The 22,671-nt window shown below is 39.2% G+C and overlaps 1 protein-coding gene across 1 annotated transcript in view; it reads right to left on the bottom strand.

Annotated features, from left to right (window-relative positions):
• The window catches only part of dntt (deoxynucleotidyltransferase, terminal), a 105,084-nt gene that overhangs the window by 21,319 nt on the left and 61,094 nt on the right, over window positions 1–22,671 (bottom strand). Inside the window, exons 9-10 of the mRNA XM_085428828.1 lie at window positions 18,366–18,614; window positions 17,938–18,021 (exon numbers count right to left, since the gene is read on the bottom strand). Of these exons, the coding sequence (XP_085284954.1) occupies window positions 17,938–18,021; window positions 18,366–18,614 (333 nt within the window). The remainder of the gene's footprint in view (window positions 1–17,937; window positions 18,022–18,365; window positions 18,615–22,671) is intronic.

Genomic DNA, 22,671 nt, shown 5'->3' with positions numbered 1-22,671 from the left:
ATTTTCTTATATCTCAACTTTTGGGCCTCATTCACTAATATTTGCGTAGCAACATTCCTACACTAGGCAAAAAATGAATTTGCACACGCGACTGGATTCACGCCATGTGTGCGCTGGCCGTTTTTTCTTCAGTGTCGCCATCACTAAACTTCTGTGTTCAGTGCGATGATGTTGAATATTCCTGATAAGTTCTGTCCCTTCTCATTTAGTCAAACACCTTCTCAGTGACACTAAGAGCAATATATATTGTTTAACAAAATGTGAAAATATCTTTATCTTTGGTTAACCAAAGACCATCTTCCTGATTTGGAAACAGGCTCAATTTTTCATCAAGTGTCAACTTGGAGTTGACAGTTATTTAGTAGAACCGTTTTGGACGAAAACTAATGACATTTACTTCAGCTTCAGCTATTTTTTTGTATCTTATACTTATTACATATTGTTATATTGCTAACTTAAGCTGGAGAACTGTAGCGATTTTTCCTGTTCTAAAATATTGTCAGCCTGTTAGGATTTAGCTTAGAGCTTTGCAGTGTCCTGAGCTCCACTTCAAAGGATCACAAGTCTTTATTCTTTTCTCAAACGCTTTACCAAAATTCTGAATTTAAATATAAAAATACATTTTAAAAATACATACAAAAAAAGCAAAAATATCTAATACAGTACTTCCATGTGAGTAAAAACAGATAAAATCATAAACTGGTTGACTACTTTTTAACTGGCTCTGCACCACTAATCTTCATCAGCTTGGACCATTATTATGCCAGCCATCCCACTCCACACTCCCCAGTTCATCCCATTAAAGTCCCTTAATTGTTTCCCTGACCTCTGTGTGGAATGACCCAATCAAATAGCCAATGTATCCTGAAATGAATGTCCATATTTGCATTGTTCACTTTTCATTAGGGTGTCATTAATTTAGTGGCTGGAGAAAGCAGGGATCTTATTCAAGGGGAAGGAGGTCAAAAGAAGACCTTTCACAATGAGAAGGTGGCCAACTCATTTTTATTCCACAGCTCTTCAAGAAATATTAGTTACAATTGATTAAGAAATCAAAACTCAGTATTTATACTCTCTATATATACACAAACCACATGTGCTTCAAATATAACAAACCAACACAGAATAAACTTGCTTCCAGTTTTGTATTACAGTTTCTCAGAAATCCTCAAATGTCTATGGACTGGTCAGAAAATATCTGGAATGAAATCAGACATAAATGTAACACCTTCACATTACACTAACTGAATGCTGCCACTGTATAATTCATGGTGAATTCACCCCGATTTAACTGTCTGCATTCCACCACAGTTAAAACCTTTCACGACCAACTCAGGGACTTGCCAGAGAAAACATCCAAACTGATCAAAGTAAATCCTTAAAATGAAAAATTCTTTGAACCCTTTTTGACTGTCAGAGAAAAAATTGGAAATATGTGCTGGGCTTTTATGGCAAACATGCAAACCCCAGTCTTTGTAATGCTGAGTGTCAGCTCCCTTAAAGGAGAGCAGGGTTTTTAATCAGAATAAATGCAAGAAGACACTGAGACTTGTTGTGTGAGGCATTAACACGGTCAGAGGATCGGCAGGGAAATTTGAAGCTCTTAGTGGAAATCCTAATTACAATGCCTGGACACAGACTGGAAGCAAATGAATATCAACCAAAGATAAGAAGCCAGGCAAAGTGCAGCAATACATGGTCAAACCAAAAGCTTTTGTCTGAATTGTCTTTTAGCAACTACTAAGCATTAAAGGCAATCCCAGAAATATGCTGTTTACTGCTGGAAATACCATATGGATCCGGATTTAGTAAAACATGAACAATCTGATGGTATTTGCTGTTATCTTTATTCCATCTCCATTGTTTGACTTGTATTCCGTCTACAGTGCAAGGCAGGTGAAAAGGTTAGATGGTGAGGAAGAAAGTGGCATTTCAAAATTAAAGGCCGTGCAGAAAGGAGCGATTTGTTTAACAGTGAAATTTACCCTTGGTGATTTTTAATTTTTGTTTTTAGGCAGAAACAAATGATAGATGTAATTACGAAGTGTCGTGGTACCATAGAAGTGAACATATAAGGACGTCTTACCATTCTGACACGTATGAAACATAAGTAAGTACTCGGGGACCAACAAAGTAAAAAATCTGCTCCATACTTAAATATCCCACCACCTGATATGGTAGTATCTCAGAAAAGGGCCTGGAGTACCCTGTTTTTAAAAACGATGATGACAATATCAGATTTGATGGGCATATGCTACTTTCCACTTGCTTCATTCAATTTCATCCCCAGTTGTGTGCTAGCACTGACATCAGAGGAGTGTGGTGGCCAGGTCAAACTGGCTATTATATCCCACAACTGCACTGTGATGTTATCTTACTTCTTATGACCTGAGCCACTGGATCCATCTCTCACATCCATCTTCCAAGGGCAGCCAGCCACAGAAGCAGTATTTTGCAAATGCCACCACAAGGTTCCCAAGCAACTCGTTTGCATTGTGACACTCAGACCTCTCTGGGACACACAATCCAGCAGCAGAGTCATCCTTTCTTTAGTATTAGATAGAATCTGTGAATGCTGACGCTTGCACATGCATGTGGGACTGGTGGACTTCCTTCCTTTTTGTTACCTAGTATTTAAATCTAAAACAAGACAAAGCAAAGATACCAAAACATGATAACATCCAAGTGGTCCTTAGATTGATAATTAGAAATGTTTAATGCTAAATTCTGCACCGTTCAAACAGCCTCATAGCTGAACAACTATGAACTGATCTTCTTGAAAGGTGTTATATAATTAAAATTTTACTCACCTACAGTGCCTCTATGTGCCACATGTGAATATTCTACCATATGCACATTAGCACTATATTTAAAGCAGCTGATAGGAATGTGAGTGCTGTATGTATTTGTTTATAAATCACACTAAATAAAAATAAATACCTAAAGATGGAACTTTATGAAAAATTGTATCAAAGTTAACAACATTAATAAAGAGGTGGACATAAATGAACGCTATGGTCACACTAGTGGGAAAGTTCGGGTATCATCTGCATACATGGAAATGTATCCAGTGAAACCTGCTTGCCACATTTTAGATTTAGGTTAGAGCTTACTGGTCATGCAATTAGGTTGTCAAGGCTAGCTGTTGCAGGCAGGAGGAAGGACCCAAATGCAGGACTCGGTACGCACGGGGATGAGCTCAAAAAGGCAGCTTTATTTTGCTGTAAAACACTAAAATACTACCAAACAAAACCCAACTCGGAAAACTTGAAACTAAGACTAGGGAACAGGAAACTAGGAGTTACAAGGCAACATGGAGTATGGAGCATTCTGTGGCCATTAGGAATAGTTAATTCTTTGTGCCTTTTGAGCCTTAAGATTGATTAATATCAAATATAACAAATGCATCATAAAGTAGAATAGCTACTTCAGGAAGAGTAAATAGTAAGAGTGAAAAGAAAAGACAGCTATGGAAAGAAAAGCTAAATAAGAATATAAGTTTCTCTATTCGCTTCTTTTAAGAACACTTATGAAAAAGTATTCCCACAGTAGCTCCATGCTTGTCTTGAGTTTGTCACCACACACTGCAAAAATGCACATGTGTGCAATATTTGGGACGGTCCAGTTTTCTAAATCCTATTTTCAAATCCGAATGCATCTTGTAATCTGTCATTTCCTGTCCTTATCTCCCCAGTATAGGTGGGAGCTTCTCTTGGAGCGCAAGACGAGGTTTTATGAGAGAAATCTGCAGCAGACGGCCTGTAAATACAAGATATGTTGAGACTTTTTAAATCCTGAAGTCTGATCCCTTCTTAAGAAGCCATTCCTCATCCAGCTCTCCTCTGCTGCAAGATGTCTTCATGCTGTATGTCAGTCTTTTTTATAACTGCCTGATTTTTTGCGGGCAGTGCTGCCACATCAAAGAGCGTTTTTTGTTGCTCCACAGATGATAATCACCCATTTACAATAAATGACTTGGTACTTTATTGCCAAACATGACGTTTCCACGTGCAGTGATGACATTTATGTCTGCATAGATGGTGTTTCCACCTACAGTGATACCTACTTCCCCCATGATGAGGATGCTTCTGGTCATTTGACATTTCTGCATTGTGTTCAAGTGACAAAGATTTTTATTGACACGTTTTAAATCAGGGTTGGTATAAAACTAATAGTTGAGTCAGATCATGATGTGTAACTGGATTGCCAGTGTTCTGCCTCCAGCATACTTTACCCAGACATAACCCTTTGCCAAAACTGAATGGGAGTTTTTCCAGAAGAATGTCTCTGAAATATCTTTTATTTCTGCTGCGTGTACATCTGGTCCTGATACTTCTTTCATTACTCTTATTCCAAGTGTGAAAAGCTTTACTGTAAAGCGTCTAGATATTTCAGAATGCACATTCCTTTTTTCATTTTTAATTAAAAAAAAGAATGCATGTCGCTTCAGAAAGCCACTTCACACTATTCAATTTAACAAAATTTACTGTGTTGCAGAATAGTTATAAATGAGACTGATTCAGACTGATGAAAAGGTGAAAAAAGTCAAATGTCTTATATAAAAATGGATTCAGAGCCTCACTGGTTTATAAAGGCTGTTTTTAGAAGAGGCAGTTTTTTGTTCTTGGGTAAAGCTTAATTTTTACTTCTGCAATAAATCTATGCAGAACCTACAACAGCACCTAAGCAAGTGGCTGATGATTTTGCTAGGTGTGCATGCATTGGTCTGCAGTTTTAATGCCAAAACACTGGTTGGGTTTTGGTCGCACTCTTTGAGGTGATTCATTCTCTACCAGCTGATTTGAAAAATAGTAGCAGAAGAGCAACTAGCTTGAAATGTGTAGGAGGAAACAACAGCACCAAACCGTTCAGTCAAAAGCTTTGCAGGCTGTGTTGAGGTAATGTGTAGTAACACTTCTAAAGAGCTGTATTTCAGACAGTTTACAGCATAGGCTTTTAGAAGGGTTTGTGGTTACAACATATCTGCAGAACAACTTTAATACAGAAATATAAAATCCTATTTAAGTATACAAGCTTTGCACATGTGGATTTGGGCAATATATCCAATTCTTCCAGGCATGTTCTCACCAGCTCTTTACATTAGTAATACTTAGAGTTCAATTTCTGTCTCATTCAAGGTTTCATTCAAGACTTTGGAGGCTCTGTTACAGTGATTGTTGGCTTCTTTTTCACCTCCTTTATTAAATCTTTAGATAGTTTTTCAGCTTCTTCCTGATCAATGTACATAAATACTGATAATTCTAGTACCTACGGGTACTTCATCTATTGTTTTATCCAGATTGATTCACATGTCTAGGAGGAGTTAGTGCAATTTAATCATTACAGTAAGAAATAATGAACTTAAATATAAAAGGTTTTACCTGTCAGTCCTAATCACCACTAAACGTGCTGTTCTTGCATCAAGTCAAACACAGTTCTTGGATGAATAAGGGTTAAAAGTAAATGAAAGCAAAATCCAATAGTGGTTGCAAAATAAACAACTAGCAACCCGCTCACAGCTTATAACAAAACAGACCATCCCCAAACTAGAAGTTAAATAAAAGAAAGAAGAAAAAAATGAAATTAATTTCTGTATCTGAAAATAGAACACCAAGTGTAGCAATTACTGGAATAATGTTCCTGGGATGCTCTGTTTCCACAGCAGTAATAACAAGTGACTATAAGGCAGCCTGTAATCCTCTTAGTGTGTATAAACATATTGTTTATACCTGCGTGAGATGAGGAATAAATAAACTTTTCCTCTTAGTTGCTTACCTACACTCATCCTCCTCAGCTTTTTCTTGTTCAATAAATGCTACTATTGCTACTGGTTTTTTTTTTTTTTTTTTTAACAAATATGGACAATAAACAGGAATAGTTTAAGATATTTTTAATTGTAAAAAACTGAATTCGATTGTAATCTAAAGGTTTAATGAAAACACCAGTGAGATGAGTGTGAATGGTGCCACATTCTCAACATTATAGGTTGAGAAGGAGGACTTTATGTGTGCAAATTAGAAATTGGTTCAGAACCACATTCACCTCAGGTTTACTGTCTTTTCCTAAAGCTCTTCTTTTTATTATCACTTGTCTGCATCACCAGTAAGAAGTTTCTGTTTTACATCAACCAAGGGTTCAAGCTAATAGCTGAACACCAGGTACTGAACTGAATTGGAACATCTGACCTTGGGAGAAAAAAAACATCTTGATGTGTTCTTTCAACAGAAGCTATCAGGTCTATTCATCTACCTCTGTTAATTAAAATTCATAAAAACAGACGTGCCACCAAGGTCGACAAGAAACATTTGCAAATGTGAATAGTAAGAGAACAGCTCACCACCATCCCTGCCACTCACTCCACAAATGCTTCCCTTTAGAAACGGAAAGTTTCCCAACTCTGTTCACCTGCCAGCGGGATGTTTAGAGGACAAAGACCTTCCCGCTCCTCGGCTCAATTGTCTGTCACAAAGCACGTTCGAGCATGTGTGCGTATTACACCGCGGGCCGCCCTGAGGGTCCACCATCGCTAAATTAAACCTCTACTCCCCCTCTCTCTGCTCATGAAAAGGGGCCTCCTTCCAGGCAGCTGCCTGTTCTCACTGCAAACACTGCCTGTGAGCGTCAGCCATCCGGCCAGGGGAGCTTTCAAAACCACGGCTCCCCAAAGCCCAGTGCAATTGCCCTGTTATTGTCCACTCATCCACTGCTCACAGGGTGGAGGAGGTTGGGAGGGGCGGTCAAAAGAGCTGTGAGCACTCTACATCCAAGATATTGTAATTTGACGGCGAGCTTTGTATTAAATTCTGCTCTCACCCCAGTGGTGAAGGAAAGCATGTGTCAGATAACACAACCATCATGAATTTATCATCGCATTTAAACATTTTACGTTTGTCAAAAAGAGTTAGGAGAGCCACCTGCCGAAATATTTTCATTTATGTATATAAACCACTTTAAAAAGGACTCTCCTGTGGACCTTTATACTACTGTTTGTGCTGCAATGCATGTGCAACCCCCTTCCTTTTTTTACACATAAAAATCTATCCTTGAGGAATCCAATAATGGTACAACCAAAAAAGAAATCCATTTGAATTTTTTATGTTTCCTTCAGGTCTTTTGAAGAATGAAGGCCCTCCTGGAGGTCAAAGTTAATGCTATATTTGCAATTACATTACAGCTGCAAAGAAGTTCTTCGTGGACCCTCTTTGGAGTCAGAGCATGTGCAATATTTTTCTAATTAAAGCATTTCCTTCATTTTTCTAAGAGAATGAATTTTGACCTCAGAAATTGCCGGTGAAAATTAATATTGTATGTATGTATCCTCACAGCTCTCATCACAGAAAAAGAAATCATTTAAATTTTCGTATTTTGTACCTTCTGAGGTTGATAGATGAAAGATAAATACACCCTGAAAAGGAAACGAGTGTAGGTGTAAGCCTTTCTTAAATGTTTAACACTGTTATTTCAGTAAAATGATCCCACTGGAGCAGAGATGTACAATATCTACTAGGCGCCGTCTTCTCGTTTTGCTTAACACTGGGTTGGTGGAGGCCTACTGTCCGCTGGAGTGTGGTGTAGAGCTGCTGGGTGTCAGGTAGAAAGAGAATATGAATGGCCCTCTCATATCAGTATCTGTGCTTCAGGACCAAAGCCAGGACATCTATGCTCCCAGCCTTTTGACCAGAACCTCATTAATCACACTCCACACATGACATAGAGTAATTACCCTCTGAGAAAGACACATTCAGACACACACACACGCTCACGCTCGCAGTATATAGCACGCTATGAGAGCACACGCCAAAGTATGCACAAAAAGGCAGAACAAACGACAGTGAGTTTGATGTACATGAACACATTTTTAACAGGTGTACTGTGGTTTGGAGACTGCAAACACGCCGCACATTCACAACACACACTCGGTAATTTCAAGGGTAGATACTGCTACACATAGAGGGGCGAGGGTTTTTTTGGAGGTGTTGGGCTGGGTCATAGATCCCTCCTGCCCAGGGAGGGAGTCAGTCTGTCTAGGCATGATGAAATCCTCCACCTGTCCTCATTCATCAAACCCACTACACATATTAATTATCACAAACCTTCAGACTTACAGCAGAGGACACACACACGCACGCAGACAAACACACACACACACACATTTCCCTCCCCAAACCGCTCCCTCCGACTTGCACCTCAGTTAAAATTCAACTGTGGTGGCGAGGAACTGATGCTGGGTGTAAGTGCCTGTGGCAGTACAAGTCAGCAGAGTATTTTCAGAGGACGACTAGATGTCAGTTAATGCTAGCAGGGTGTCGCAACCCAAACTTGACAGTGGAGGTGCAGTCATATCGATCACACCGGGGTGCCAAAGATTTCCTGTGTTTTGTCCATTTCCCTTCACGCTGACCAATTACTAGAAAACCCAACTGACTTGGCAGCTTCTTTATTGGAAAAATAGGCCTTTTCCACAGTGGGGACATTTCTAAGAAAACCAGACAGCCAAGGATCTGAGACAACTTTTGACATTTTGCAGTAGGAAAACCAAAGATGTGGCACTGATCATTTCACAGTGGATTCACACCAGGAGCAACATCAATGACTTCTCATGAAAGAATAACGCCTAAAACATTACGTGTGTAGAGAAAAGACACCTCATATGGTAAATCAGTAGGTTAATTACAAATTACAAGCACCAGTTACTCATTACTCCTTTATCTAGCTACTTCATTATTCAGAATTCATTTAGGTTTTAGTGAGTTTAACTACACATCTTAAAAAATATCATCACTGTATCTTGTCTTGTTGCAACACTGTTGCATCAGCAAAACTTGTCCCCTGACAGACAGGCACATAAAGACCTGTAACCACAACTGCTTTTTTTTGGACAGTAGGTGTACAATAGCCATAACGATACACACCCACTGCACTGTTGTAGTGATAGCTGAATTACATTTAGGAGTTTCAGTTTGCTACTCCTGGAATTGCTCATCCAAGTTCACTGACACACCAACAAAAAAAAGACCTTCTGGTCTATAGTCGTACAGCATTCGTTAACACAATAAGCAAGTGTTAGCACCCAGTTTGATTTAGGGATTGAAACAGGGCTGCAACAACCACATACAGGTCTCATTTAATGCTACCAAGCTTTACAATGATTCATTAATCTGTAGGACACGCCCATATTTTTTTCAAATCTATTTTCAGAACAAACATTACAAACAAACCAAAGAAGCAAATTGGTACCAGAAGTATTAACAAGCATTAAAAAGCAACCCATTTCCACCAGGAAAAAGCAAAGCTAAGTAAGGGTAAATACAGGACACACACACACACACACACACACACGCAACTTTAAATCAATGATACTGTTGCTCACTGGATAAGGAGATAAGAAGCTGTTTGCTAACACGCAGGTTCACCATATCTGCTGAAAAGGCTGTATTATGTCAGTGCATGGTGAAATATTACCAGCACTTCTTCAGAAAGCTCATGAAGGCATCTTTAATTAAAGTGCTTGCTTTCTCTGCCTTGGAAAACAAATCTCTCAAGCTGGATCCAAGAAATGTTTGTCATATGTTGACTGACACAAAAAAACAAAAATAAATAAATAAATTTGGTCTTTGTTATTTACTTTTCTTGCACAATAAAAGCAGGAATAACAATGATAAACTGATCACAACACACATGCCTTGTTATTTAGGAGACCGGCATGTTTAGAAGCTCTCTCCACTGCTCTACTGCTTATGTCACAACGAGTTACAGAAAACCACTAAAAAAAACCCAACATGACAACTCTGTCACTGTGTGTGAAAATGGCATCTCCCCCTCTAAAGCTGCATAATCTCAACAGTTCTTCAGATGTTGTGTGATGGAAACACTGATTAGTTCTGTCTTAGGGCTCTTTATTTCCTTGGACTGTCTGGGAACGAAGAGGGGCAAATGTTTGGAAACCTGTCAAGCTGCCAGTTCACAGGATTGAAAATAAGGGAAAATGTAGCTTAACATCTCAATAGAGCGATGTTTCTTTTAAGAAGCAGTGAAAGTTGCTACTCAGCCCTTCTTTCCAGTGTAGTTTGGCCCGCTGTGTTATGTAAGGCCTTTTTTTTAACCATGAGGAGCTCCAGCTAACAACACCTATCACCTTACATCAATAAAGCAGATAAAGAATGTGTTGTTCCGTTATGTCTAATAAAATAAAATAAAAATTCTGTCTAATAAAACTTTGTTATGGCAAATGTTTGAACCTGGAAACATCTGTCGTGTACATGAACCCTGAATGACTGAGAAAGTTGTGAAGACCTCTCCCACAGTGACTCATGGATTCCCCCTGAGCTTAGTCTTAATTGGGAAGAGATCATTAGCTTGAGCTTCACCCTCTAATCTTTTTTTAAGCATTTCATAATAAGACAGAGACCAGCTTGTGTCCACTGAGAGCCACTCTGAAGCTCGCAAGATTAAAGTCCTCTAAATGACCGCCTTTAGTCCTAAGCACGGATGTCTACCCTTTTAATCAGACATCAGTCCTCATCGCTCCCCTGTTTCCTTGACACCAGTCACACTGGCAGTGCAGAACCTCTCCAAATCTGCTGGCCAATTACAAGGGACAGGAAAAAGATGAAAGCCCTATTACCGCCCTGTCCTCAGCCATACGTCGGACCAATTAACAACGTGAGTGTGGACAAAATAACACAAGGGGGAGGATGCTCTTCCTCTCCTGGTCAAGTCGAAGGCGTGAACACAGGGAACAGTCAGCGTTGTGTGAAGGCAGCAACAAGACACGGGACAGTTAATTGATCTTCATTACGTTAATTATGGTGGAAAAGTGGAGCGTGGAATGAAAAACGGGTCACACTGCTGTACAGTTCTGCCTGGACGTTCCCCTGTTAAGCTTTGTGACGACCTTGAAACTACAGTCCTGGCAAGTGGTGACACGGCTTCAGTGACAGAGTGTGTGTTTGGCCTGTTTTTACCACACTTTGAAATCCTCAGCAGGCTGATGAGTTCCCTTGTGGTTGCATTTTGTCACCTTTCTCACATACTAGAATCTGAGCCTCTGTTTTGTGTTTAACGTACCATCTTAGCGAATCAAACTCCAAAAAGAAAAACCAGCATGCAAGGTTTTTCCAAGAATTACTGTGCGTGCGTGAGTGTGTGTGTGTGTGATTTCCCCCCGTCCACACCAGTGCATGGATGGCTGCACTGTCAGCAAGCCTGGTTCTGCCCTTGCATTTAAATAAACACCATCTGAGTTGGCTGGATGCGTATATTAACTGTCAGGAAGCTGCCACCCAGTGATCTCGGGGACTTTGACCTCTTTCCCCAGGGAGCAGCTGACGGGACGTTGCGGTGACAGGGTGTCTTCCCTGTCGATCTGCCCGCTGATACGCCTTACACCCTTGTCCCGCTTGACTCGCGACTCAAACGGCTTGCCTGTCTCCCCCATGCATTGGAAATGAGCCGCGGGTGCCTTACAGGATGCAATGAATAGTAGCGAGGATAGGATAAACACGAGCTTCGAAGACGTCTGTCATGAAGATTGATGGTTCCCTGGAATTTTTGTTGTCGTCTTGTCAGTACTATAAACTTTTCCCTGAGTCCTTCAGCTGAAGAGTCATGTCAATCTCTTTTTTTAGGATTATGCTGAGGCACTTGTACTTTTTTAGGAGCGTAACTCAGTCTGAGCTGTGGCTGTAAATCCGAGGTTTGCGTGAATAAATAAAGCCGCGATAGCGCATTTCCTGCTGGTAATACAACGTGCATGTGATTAGGGTTCACAGGGTTCACAGGGTTAAAGGCACAAAGTCATTTTAGGGTTGGTTTTCACTTATGTATGCATTCAAACACCCTCACTTGTTGCTGCTGGCCTGGAAAATGTAACTATAACCCAGCTGTCTGTCACCACTGCCTACCTGCGATCTCATCAAACGTTGTCACAGCCAATTTTCACATGTGGAAAATGACTTCTCTGCGTGCGTGAAACAAACCCTATAATATATCTCACATGCCATGATGGAAGTGGATTCTGTCACAGGTTACTAATTATGACAGCCCATCTTATCATCTCGCTTTTACCACCACCACATGAGACATTCAGCTTACAAGATGAAGCACACCTACTGTCCTCTTCTGTTCTTCCTAAAAGCCAATTAGGTACAAAGTTACAACAAAGAAAAGTTGTTCCTAAGCAAATTTTAATTAGATCTACCACTGTAGGCAAGAAAAGAGTTAATTGGTTGTTAAATTGCATAGGTTATGCTGTGAATTAAGCTTTCCCTCTGCACCGTGCACCTACATACGACTGTGCCAAACATAATGCTGTTTATTTAATTTGGAAATGTGTAAATGAACCCTGAGCTCCCAAATGCAATTACCTTTACTTTAACAAGGTTTTTGCTTTTGTATACTGAAACATTAAGATATATTTTTGCTCACTCAACTTGCTCTGATGAACTCGAATATGCAGCGCGTTTATTTGTTTATGCGTGTGTGATGGAGATGGAGCGCGGCGCTGCATCGAGCCTGCCAAACTCTGCCCACCTCCCACGAAGCGCAGTGCTATAATTAAAAATTGTTGTTCTCGCTCTTGTTCTAACTTTCTTCTTGCTCAGAGAAGAAAACTCGTGTTACAGTAAATAACTTTGAGCTTTCTTCGCTGTAGCTGTTCAACACAACAGCTATCATCCACACTGATCACCATCCAAATAAAAATCGTTGACCAGTGAAGTGAGCAACAGTGTAACATCGTCTCATTACAATACAGCGTTCTGCTCCGTAAGCTTGGGTGTTGCTGTTTGTGTAGATGATACTTTTGATCACTTTGACTTTTTTATTTTAAAGTGCTTCCAAATGGAAGTTTAGATTAAACCATGGTTGTGTGCACAAATTGCACAAATTGCATTACATGTATTTCCACCCAAGCACATCAAGTCTTCAGACAAAGCACATCTTTGTTGGTGTTAGCAAACAGGATCAAGAAGTACTCATTACACCAGCACAGCAGCAGACCGTTGAAATAAAAAAGCGGGCACAACACAGCAAAGACCCATTACAGGCAAATAAATCAAATTCGGCTTATGGTAAAATAATGTTGAAGCTATGGCGTACTGATGAGGTAATTTCCCTTTTCTTCAATTTTATGTGTCGACAATTACAGTTAATATGATAGCCAATATATAAACGACTTCCAAAGCAGCTTGACTGATGTGCACAATATAAAAATGTAAGAAAAAAAGCAGAATGAAATGATTTGTGAATTTCATAGAGCCATATTTTGTTCACAATAGAACACGGAAAACAACTGAGAAAATGTAGCAGCAACATCTCCTGGAATCTGGGACAACAAAAGGCTGAAACGTAAGTGGTGCTAAAAACAACAGCAAGAGGAATGTTTTGTAACGAGTTAGGCTAACTGCCAACAGGTGAGTAACATGATTGGGGGTATAAAGAGCATCTTGGAGAGGCAGAGAAGTTCACCAAGTTCACCAAAAAAATAGGTGTCATCGAAAGATTCAAACATTGGGAAGAAATCTTTGTGTGCAAGGGACAAGGTTAAATATCAATATCGAATGCCCACAGTTCTTAAAACATTAATACAACATTAATAAAACATTCCTGGATAATTGAGAATGCATCAAGACGAACACAAAAGGAAGTTCACAGCTTTTAGCAGCTCCCCCCCACCAGACAAACAAAGAGGCAGTTGGCAGTTAGAAATCAGCAATCCTTCACACACCCCCACTCCCCTCCAGAATTCTCAGGTAACAACCTAATTTACATATGAATGACTAGCCAATTTAGCTTCCACTTGGCTGAAGCTAAAGCCTAGCTAAAAGCCTACCAGCCATTTGGCTGGAAGGCGGGTTTTAAAGGTAGAAAGTTAGAAGCCTGGGACTTCCAGTAGCTTAAAAAACAGGCAAGATTTTAATGTCATCGAAGTTCTGTTGTTGCAATCACTGCACAGGCTCAGCAAAACTTACAGAACACAGTTTGCTTTGCTATCCACACATAGAGATGCAAAAGAAGAAGCCATATATGAACAAACTTCTTGGTGCTGCATTAGTTCCTATGGAAGCTTGTAAATCTGAAAAGGCGCAACAGCATGGCTCTGTTGTAGAAGAGTCCAAGTGCCGAACATTCTGCCTGCAATCCAGACCTTTCACCAACTCAAAACATTTGGTACACCATAAAACATGGTAGCAACTCAGTACACTTAGACATAGTCCAAACCACCTGTTGAAGTTCAAACCGAGCACTGAAGTAGATGTGCTTCAAACAAGTGCCACTCCTGTCAGCTAACAGGAAACTGAGGCTGCTGTTCAAGTGAGCTCACCAAAATTGGACAATAGAAGACTGGGAAAATATTGCCTGGTGAGTCACAATTTCTGCTGTGATGTTCAGATGGTATGCTTAGAATCTGGCATAAACAACATGAAAGAATGGATCCATGTTGCCGTGTATGAACCACTCAGGTGGGTGGTGCAATGATGGCACATTTTATTCCCTTCAGTACCAGCTGAGTGTCATTTAAATGAAACAGCCTGTCTGTTGCTGGCCAGGCTCATCCCTTTATGACCAACGTCCACCAATTTTCTGATGTCACAAAGCTCAAATCATGTTAAAGCTACAATTCTGCCTGGTCAGAGTTCAATTCATCTAAAACTGGTTTCTTGAACATAAAGCTAGTATTCAAATGGCCACCACAGCAACTAGTTACATCAACTTGCTGAATCTATGCCACAAAGAACTGAGGCAGCTCTTAAGGCAAAAGAGGGTCCAGTCCAGTACTAGCAAGACGTACGTAATGAATTTTCCTGTGAGCATATGCGTTTGCATATATAAATGAATTATGCAAACTGATTTTCTAAGTAGATAATTGATACCAAAAAAGCTTATCTCACTTTGTGTAATGATATGGCTGTGATGGTTATTGCTAGAACTGTTAACTTAGCTGGAATGCTAAGGGGAGACGTTAGCAGAACAAGGCATAACTATTGCAGGTAGTCGACCAGCATTTTGAGTTTCTTATGTTTTGGTTTATTTTTCCATTATGGATTAGCTCTTATTCTCTGGTGATACGGTTTTGATTATAATTATATTCTGATTCTTTAGCTATCTGATGATGATGATGATGATGATGATGATGATTATTATTATTATTTCTGGTTTAGGTTTTGTTATCTTGCCCTCATGTTTAGTTTAGGTTGCCTGTGCTCCCACTTCTCTGTGTTCCCTCCGTCTGTCTATGGTGTCACACTGTCTGCTTGTGAATCTGTCTGTTTAGTTCAGTGTCTTGCCTGGTTCTGTGTCTGAGTTTCCTGTTTTATTCTGAAGGTCTTTGTCTCATGTGAGTGTGTTCCATTTACGTTTCCCCTGTTCCGTCAGCTTTGATTTCCCCCAGGTGTGTTCCCCTCCTGTTGCTCATCCCTTGATTGCTGCTATGTGTATTTAGTGTCTGTGTCTTCCCCTACTCGGCGGTGTCGCGTCGTTAACGTCTGTTCATCCTCTTACCCTCAACTAGCTGTGTGTTCTGCTTCCATGTTTCTAGTGTTTAGTCTCCTGCTCCAGTTTAGTATTTCTTTTCCAGTGTTTCAGTCCTTGGTTCCTCTGTTCAGACTTTTGTTTGTCTTTTGGTGAGTTTAGTTAGTATGAGTTTTTTCCCAGCAACAAAGCTGCACTTTAAGTTTCACTTCCGTGTCTGAGTTCTGCATTTTGGGTCCACCACTCCTGCTTGCCTGCCTGCCACACAGCAATTCATGACTAATAGTCGCGCAACACATGATATGTACAAGGCACGCACACAAGCAAAGTTAATTTTTTCAGCAGAGTTTCCAGTGTTTTGAGTTTGTTTCACTAAGGCATCTATTACATACATAAATACTTACATAAATATTTTTTTTATAGATACACTAGTTTGTATGTGCACATGACACACTTATAGCAACTTAATTATCATGTTGTTTACTCAAGTCTTAAAGGAAATAATGTTTTACTTTTGTCTTTACACAGATTTCAAGTTTAGACAGCAAATTTGTTTTTAATCAGGCAGCCCTTCTCTGAATGAGTTTTTATCAGAGAATGCCTGCCCCAGCCTCCACAGTCTCCATCATTTCACCCTGATGAAAACACAATTTTCCTTCTTTAGTTCTTTGGTCCTTCTTTAGTTTGGCCTATATTTATATATTAGTGCATTGTTAGAAGATCAACCAACCTTGTTTTGTGTGGGTTTTTTTATTTGTTTCAATTGAATCATGCAAATTTGAGACTGATTCCTTTGCTTCTTCAAAGACAATACTTAATGTCAGTTCATAAAACCTGTGCACAGTGCTTTGTGAGACAAAAAAGACAGAAAAAAAAACTTCCTTTTAACAGAGAGAAACCTCAGAGGGAACCTGGCTCAGGGAGGATAGCCATCTGTGTCAAACTGCTGCAGTGAGAGAAAAGCAAGGAAAAGAAAAGAATAAGATACAATTTAACAATGGCTTCGTGGTTAGTAATTAAGTCTACTCACTGCAGTATTAATTTGGTTGAGACATCTCTTTGCAAACAACTTACAGACAAGCTGTTTGTGGTTGTCTTCTAATTAAATTTGCAATTCATCATGGATATTGTGGGCAATGTCAAAAACACCCAGAGATTTTTTGTATGCAGAATATTAGGACATAATTATTATTTTTAAAAAGACATTTAAACTGAGATGAGTTAAAACAAAGAATAGAAACACTGCACGTGAATTTGTTTCATCTTCAACACTGGTTACGCTAATTAAGCAGTTATGATACAACTAATGCTAAGAGATGGTAACCGGTAGATTGAATAGTGCACTTTAGGGTGTCCAGTACATTGCATAGTAACATGCTGTGCGTCTTAGGTTAGAGACGTTTGACTGAACTCATTTGTTTGACAGTGTTATATTTAAATAGCTGTCTGTTTTAGAAAACCTTGTATGCACAATTAAAACTATCGTATTTCAAGTGTGGTCTGCATGACTTTAACTTTTATCTGTGATCAGACCTAACACCTCTTTATGGGCTGTCTTGATTATAAGAAATAATTCAATTGAAATTTTAATTTCTGTGCCGATGTCCTCCATGGTGACCATTCTTTACAAAGATTTTGAAATGCAAGGGAATGACACACAAATCTCTTGACCTTTGATGTCTGAGTTTAAGACTTGGTAGTTATTTTCCAGGACAGTTAAATGTTAATTTTTCACAGAAATGAATTTAAGACTTTTGAAATTTGCAGGAGACAATATCCAGGACTAAAAATACCTAACTTACTTTCTGCTGTTTTCTAATTATATGACTTGTAGCTTACACAGGATGGGTTTCAGTCATGTCTACATCACATACTGTCACAAATACTGACACTGCTCTTTGTTTATCCTTTAGATAAATGATTTACAGACCCTGCCTTATGGTAAAATGCCACTTACCTGCAGGTGACAGAAAAAAGAGGCATGCATTATATCACATTCAAAACGGTCGGTGCAAAAAGTTGAAAAGACCTGCAAAACGCAAATCAGTGCATTTCCCCCTCATTTCAGAAATGTTCTGTGAAAACTCAACATCTGTAGTATCGCAAGTAAAAGATGAGTTGCTGAAGAAGTGGACGCCTTCTTACAGGGGATCAACAGCAAAATAAGCTGACTGTCAATGCGTCATAAAGCTAAATATTGTACATGTGTGAATTAACTACTCCAATCCATTATTGACATTAAAAGTAAAGTGCAGTTAGAATTTCTTATTTTTACAGTTATTTACCAAATATTTTTTTAAATGAATGAATAAATATAAATCACTGATAGAATGAATATAAATGCAAAGCACTTCATGGAAATGTACTAGGTTTACGTTGATCATGCAGTTGAATCATATGTTTATCATAAAAATGCCCAAATTTAAAATTATCAGCTAAAAATGAAATGTTTTAATTTAAATGTACCTTAGTTTTGTCATACAAAGCGTGATTGTCCAACAGCATTCGCCGCTCCATTCGAGCAAACCTCCTCAGGTCTCTCTCAAACTGCTGTGAAAGGAAGAATCGATAGTCTGAAATTAAATACCTATTTTCCTTGTCAGCCATATGACTTTAAAAGGAAACAGCGATGTCTAAATGCATTTTGTATTCCTGGAGAACTTCTATGTCTTTTCATTATTGTTATTAGCAAGATGGTTATAGGATATGAGACTTTGCTGATATGAAATCATATTTTCATCATGTACACTTGGCCTTAGATACCAAATTGTGGTTTCAAATTGTGGTTCAAGCACCTCTAAGATGTACTGAATAACTACTAGTACATTTCTTTCTACTCACACCTTCTTCCTGCAGCTACCTAACTTTCATTCATTCTCTATAATCCTTCTTACCCTGGAGCCGCTCCAGCCAAGAAGAGTAAAGGCGTAGCGATCCACAGGTGGAGACACCAAGTCCACGCGTACAGCCCTCCAGCCTCTCCTGTCTTCCTCAGCAGTTTGGAGACCTCCCTCTACTTGGCTGTCCTCCAGACGCAGGATCAGGAAACACTTTGCAAAGTGGTCCATGGCCTCAAACCTGTGGCTGGGAAGCTTCGACTCATCAAAAGTAGAGGCCTGGTATTCACAGTAGAGAAGAATGCCCTGTAGAAAATAAAATAAGGATGTGTTCACCGGTCTTTTCCATCTGCTTCTCAAAGATACAAAACAGTTTATAAAATGTCATCTGTAATATCTTAATATGTTGACCCGGGCTTCAGAGCAACCAATACGTGCAGGCGATGTCTAAGATGCATCGCTTGCACATGTTGCAGGCTCACTGAAATAAAATAATAAAGTATTATTCTAAATAATCTGATGATTAGATGTGCAGGATAATTCTGGTTTATTTCATACAGAAATCTTAATCTAGAAATATTTTGCATAAAATAATATTAGCATGACCTATAGAACCACAATGGCCACATTAAAGGAACATTCACTGAAGTGAAAGAAACCGAACTATTAAAAACTCTAAGACTGACATAAGAATGTAACATTTGTAGTATTTTGTCCCCTTAGTCCTAATACAAAGCCACATTCTTGTCAGAATAATAATAATAAGAATAATGTCTTGTCAGCGTTCCAGTAATTAAGACGCACGGACATAAAAGCCTCCATTATTATGTGTTCCGCTGACTGGCACGAGCTATCGAATTTTGTAATTTGTATTTTAAAAAGACTCAATTACTAGAATCCTGTTCAGTGTTTAAACCTGGATCAAAAAGCACAATTAGAGTGAAATGCTTCAGTTCACGGTGAAATGTTTTTTTCTTAATAACCAACAGATTTTTTTTCCCCGTGCAAACTTCTCTGTTAATGTAGATAAGCTGGAGAGTTTTCTAATATCTTTGCCAAAAAACAGTTCAATTTGTGTTGATATAATTTGGTAAAATATTTAATTGGAAGATTTTGCTGGTGTATCATTGACAGCAGTAATCGCATCCCTGTCTTACCAAGAATTGAGTCTTTAAGCATACTGAAGCTATGAAGAGAGCCAGGTTTCATTCCCAACTCTTCAAATAAAGATATCAGATCGGGAATTTGATGTGACATTTTCCTCATTCGGTATTATTTAGCTTAAAGAGTTCCATATTGTGCATTGACCAAACTCTTTTATTTTTTCAATGCTTTACCGCCACCATATTTCTGATATTATCAAAATGGTTCAGCACAGGGTGAGTCAAGTAGTTCTCTCTGAAATCTGAATGAAATTCTAACAAAAAGTATTGCTTTACATGAACAACTTGCTTCAGAACCTGATTCTTCATAAAAGGCTGCTTAGACACAGGCCTGAGGGTATTGAAAAGACTGAGTCATGGTAATGTCTCTTTAAGCAGTGTTGGATTTTTGCTCTTCTTAAAATAGTGAGCTGAGGAATGAGTATATTTTTCTTGACATGACAAATTGCTGCATGCTCACACTTGATGTAAATTTCACACACAAGTGTTGAAAAATATAGATGATAGCCATGTGAAACTGATGGCCAGAGAATAAGAGTTAATATTCAAAATGACTGAAGGGTCATTCACAAGAATTATTAGTAGTGAAACTTGCACACAATGATCACCTAATGGGTCTTCACCTAAACTGTGATCAATGTCAGGGTCGCATTTGTCATTTTAAGGGAAGTAACCTATGAACTCCTGATTTGTTAAGTGTCTGTTGGACAGGCTAAACATTTCTGTGCAGACCGGATTATTAAAAATTGTTTGGCCCATAAATTTAGCAAAAATATATATGGTCCCCATAGAAGGAAGGCAAGGCAAGGCAAGGCAAGTTTATTTGTATAGCACAATTCAACAACAAGGTGACTCAAAGTGCTTTACAGAGACATTAGAAACAAGAACAAATAAAAAGCATGATTTAAAATTGATTAAAACAAGCAAATAAACTAACTAACTAATTAACAAACAAACAAACAAACAACAGTATATAAAATCAAAACAGATAAAATCAGAACAGTAGATAAAATCAGTAGTTAAATGTAAGTTTTGAAATTTAAGCTTAAAGTGTGGATTTGGTGCTTTATTCAAATGCAGCTGAGAACAGGTGAGTCTTCAACCTGGATTTAAATAAACTGAGTGTTTCAGCTGATCTGAGGCTTTCTGGGAGTTTGTTCCAGATATAAGGAGCATAAAAGCTGAATGCAGCTTCTCCGTGTCTGGTTCTGACTCTGGGAACTGATAAAAGACCGGATCCAGATGACCTGAGGGATCTGGATGGTTCATACTGGGTCAGGAGGTCATTGATGTATTTTGGTCCTAAACCATTCAGAGCTTTATAGGCCAGCATCAGAACTTTAAAGTCTATCCTCTGACGGACAGGCAGCCAGTGTAAAGACCTCAGAGCTGGACTGATGTGGTCCACTTTTTTGGTCTTAGTGAGGACTCGAGCAGCAGAGTTCTGAATGAGCTGTAGTTGTCTGACTGATTTTTTAGGTAGACCTGTAAAGATGCTGTTACAGTAATCAAGCCTACTAAAGATGAATGCATGGACTAGTTTTTCCAGGTCCTGTTGAGACATCAGATCTTTTATCCTTGATATATTCTTGAGGTGATAGTAAGCTGACTTTGTTATTGTCTTAATGTGTTTTTCTAAGTTTAGGGCTGCATCCATCACTACACCCAAATTTCTCGCCTGGTTTGTGGTTTTTAGATGTATAGATTGAAGTTCTCTGGTGACCTGTAATCGTTTTTCTTTGGCGCCAAAGACTATTACCTCAGTTTTGTTTTTGTTTAGCTGGAGAAAATTGTGGCACAACCAGTCATTGATTTCCTCAATGCATTTACCAAGAGCCTGTACAGGGCCTCGGTCTCCTGGTGACATTGTGATATATATTTGTGTGTCATCTGCATAGCTGTGATAGTTTATTTTGTTGTTGTTTATAATCTGTGCCAGTGGGAGCATGTAGATGTTAAACAGAAGGGGTCCCAAGATGGAACCTTGGGGAACTCCACATGTGATACTTGTCTGCTCAGATGTGAAGTTACCTATTGATACAAAGTATTTCCTGTTTTCTAAGTATGTTTTGAACCAGTTTAGTACAGTTCCTGAAAGACCTGTCCAGTTCTCCAGTCGTTTGAGTAATATGTTGTGGTCAACTGTATCAAATGCTGCACTGAGATCCAGTAAAACTAGGACTGACATTTTTCCACTGTCTGTATTCAGACATATGTCATTAAACACTTTGGTCAGAGCGGTTTCAGTGCTGTGGTTCTGTCTAAAACCTGACTGGAAGGCATCGTAGCAATTATTCTGTTTTAAGAAGTAACTGAGCTGTTGAGAAACTGCTTTTTCAATGATCTTACTTAAAGGAGGACGAATCGTAATGACTTTGGTGAGCTCTCCTGTACCATCACATCCATTAATACAATTTTCTTCCTCAAGCCAAGATGGGGAAACAAAAAATACATAAGAAGCAAGAATCATCCCACTGACCTTTACAGAACCACATGAAAAGACGTGCAAAACACTTGAAATTTCCTGACATGACACATTATGTTCTTAAAGTGGTACACCTTTGTGTTTCATGTTTCACAGTTTATTGCCAGCAATGTAAAGATTTAAAATTGCCCCATCAGATTAGCTTACGTTCACATCAAGACAGCAGTGATTGAAAGAAAATAATTCTTACCTGGAACTTAAATCAGAGGTAATAATTGAATGTTAAGCATTAACCCACATAGCAAAATTGGTATGGCCCAGATCTGGCCCACACAATGTGCTTACACATGGCCCACATACCGCAAAGAGTGACGGCCCTTTGGTGGCCCAGATCTGGTTTGCCAGAGGTGGCCCACACATGGGCCAGCAAAAGGCCAGTTGCAAACACACTGCTGGTTCTGTGCTGGCCCATGTGTAACCTCTGGCAAACCAGATCTGCGCCACCAAAGGACCGTCATTCTTTGTGGGATGTGGGCCATGTGTAAGTTGTGTGCAGCCACGGGCCAGTTGCAGACACACTGCTGGCCCAGAACAGTTTCAGCTCTGGCCCCAGATGTCAGCCTAATGTGTACCTTAATCAAGCCATGTAATAACAACATGTGCCAGAACATAATAGTGTAAAAGTAACATGAGGAAACTCTGTTCAGACAGTGAATGGACTGATTCCTATATAGCGCTTTTCTACTCTCATGGATTATTCATCATTATTAAGTGC

The sequence above is a fragment of the Rhamphochromis longiceps genome, linkage group LG13, assembly GCF_057381845.1.
Source record: "Rhamphochromis longiceps isolate RC_006_pf linkage group LG13, R_longiceps_female_GT1.1, whole genome shotgun sequence".
In the NCBI taxonomy this organism is placed as follows: Eukaryota; Metazoa; Chordata; class Actinopteri; order Cichliformes; family Cichlidae; genus Rhamphochromis; species Rhamphochromis longiceps.
The sequence above is the reverse complement of the archived record's forward strand: the minus strand, read 5'-3'. Positions and strand labels throughout refer to the sequence as shown.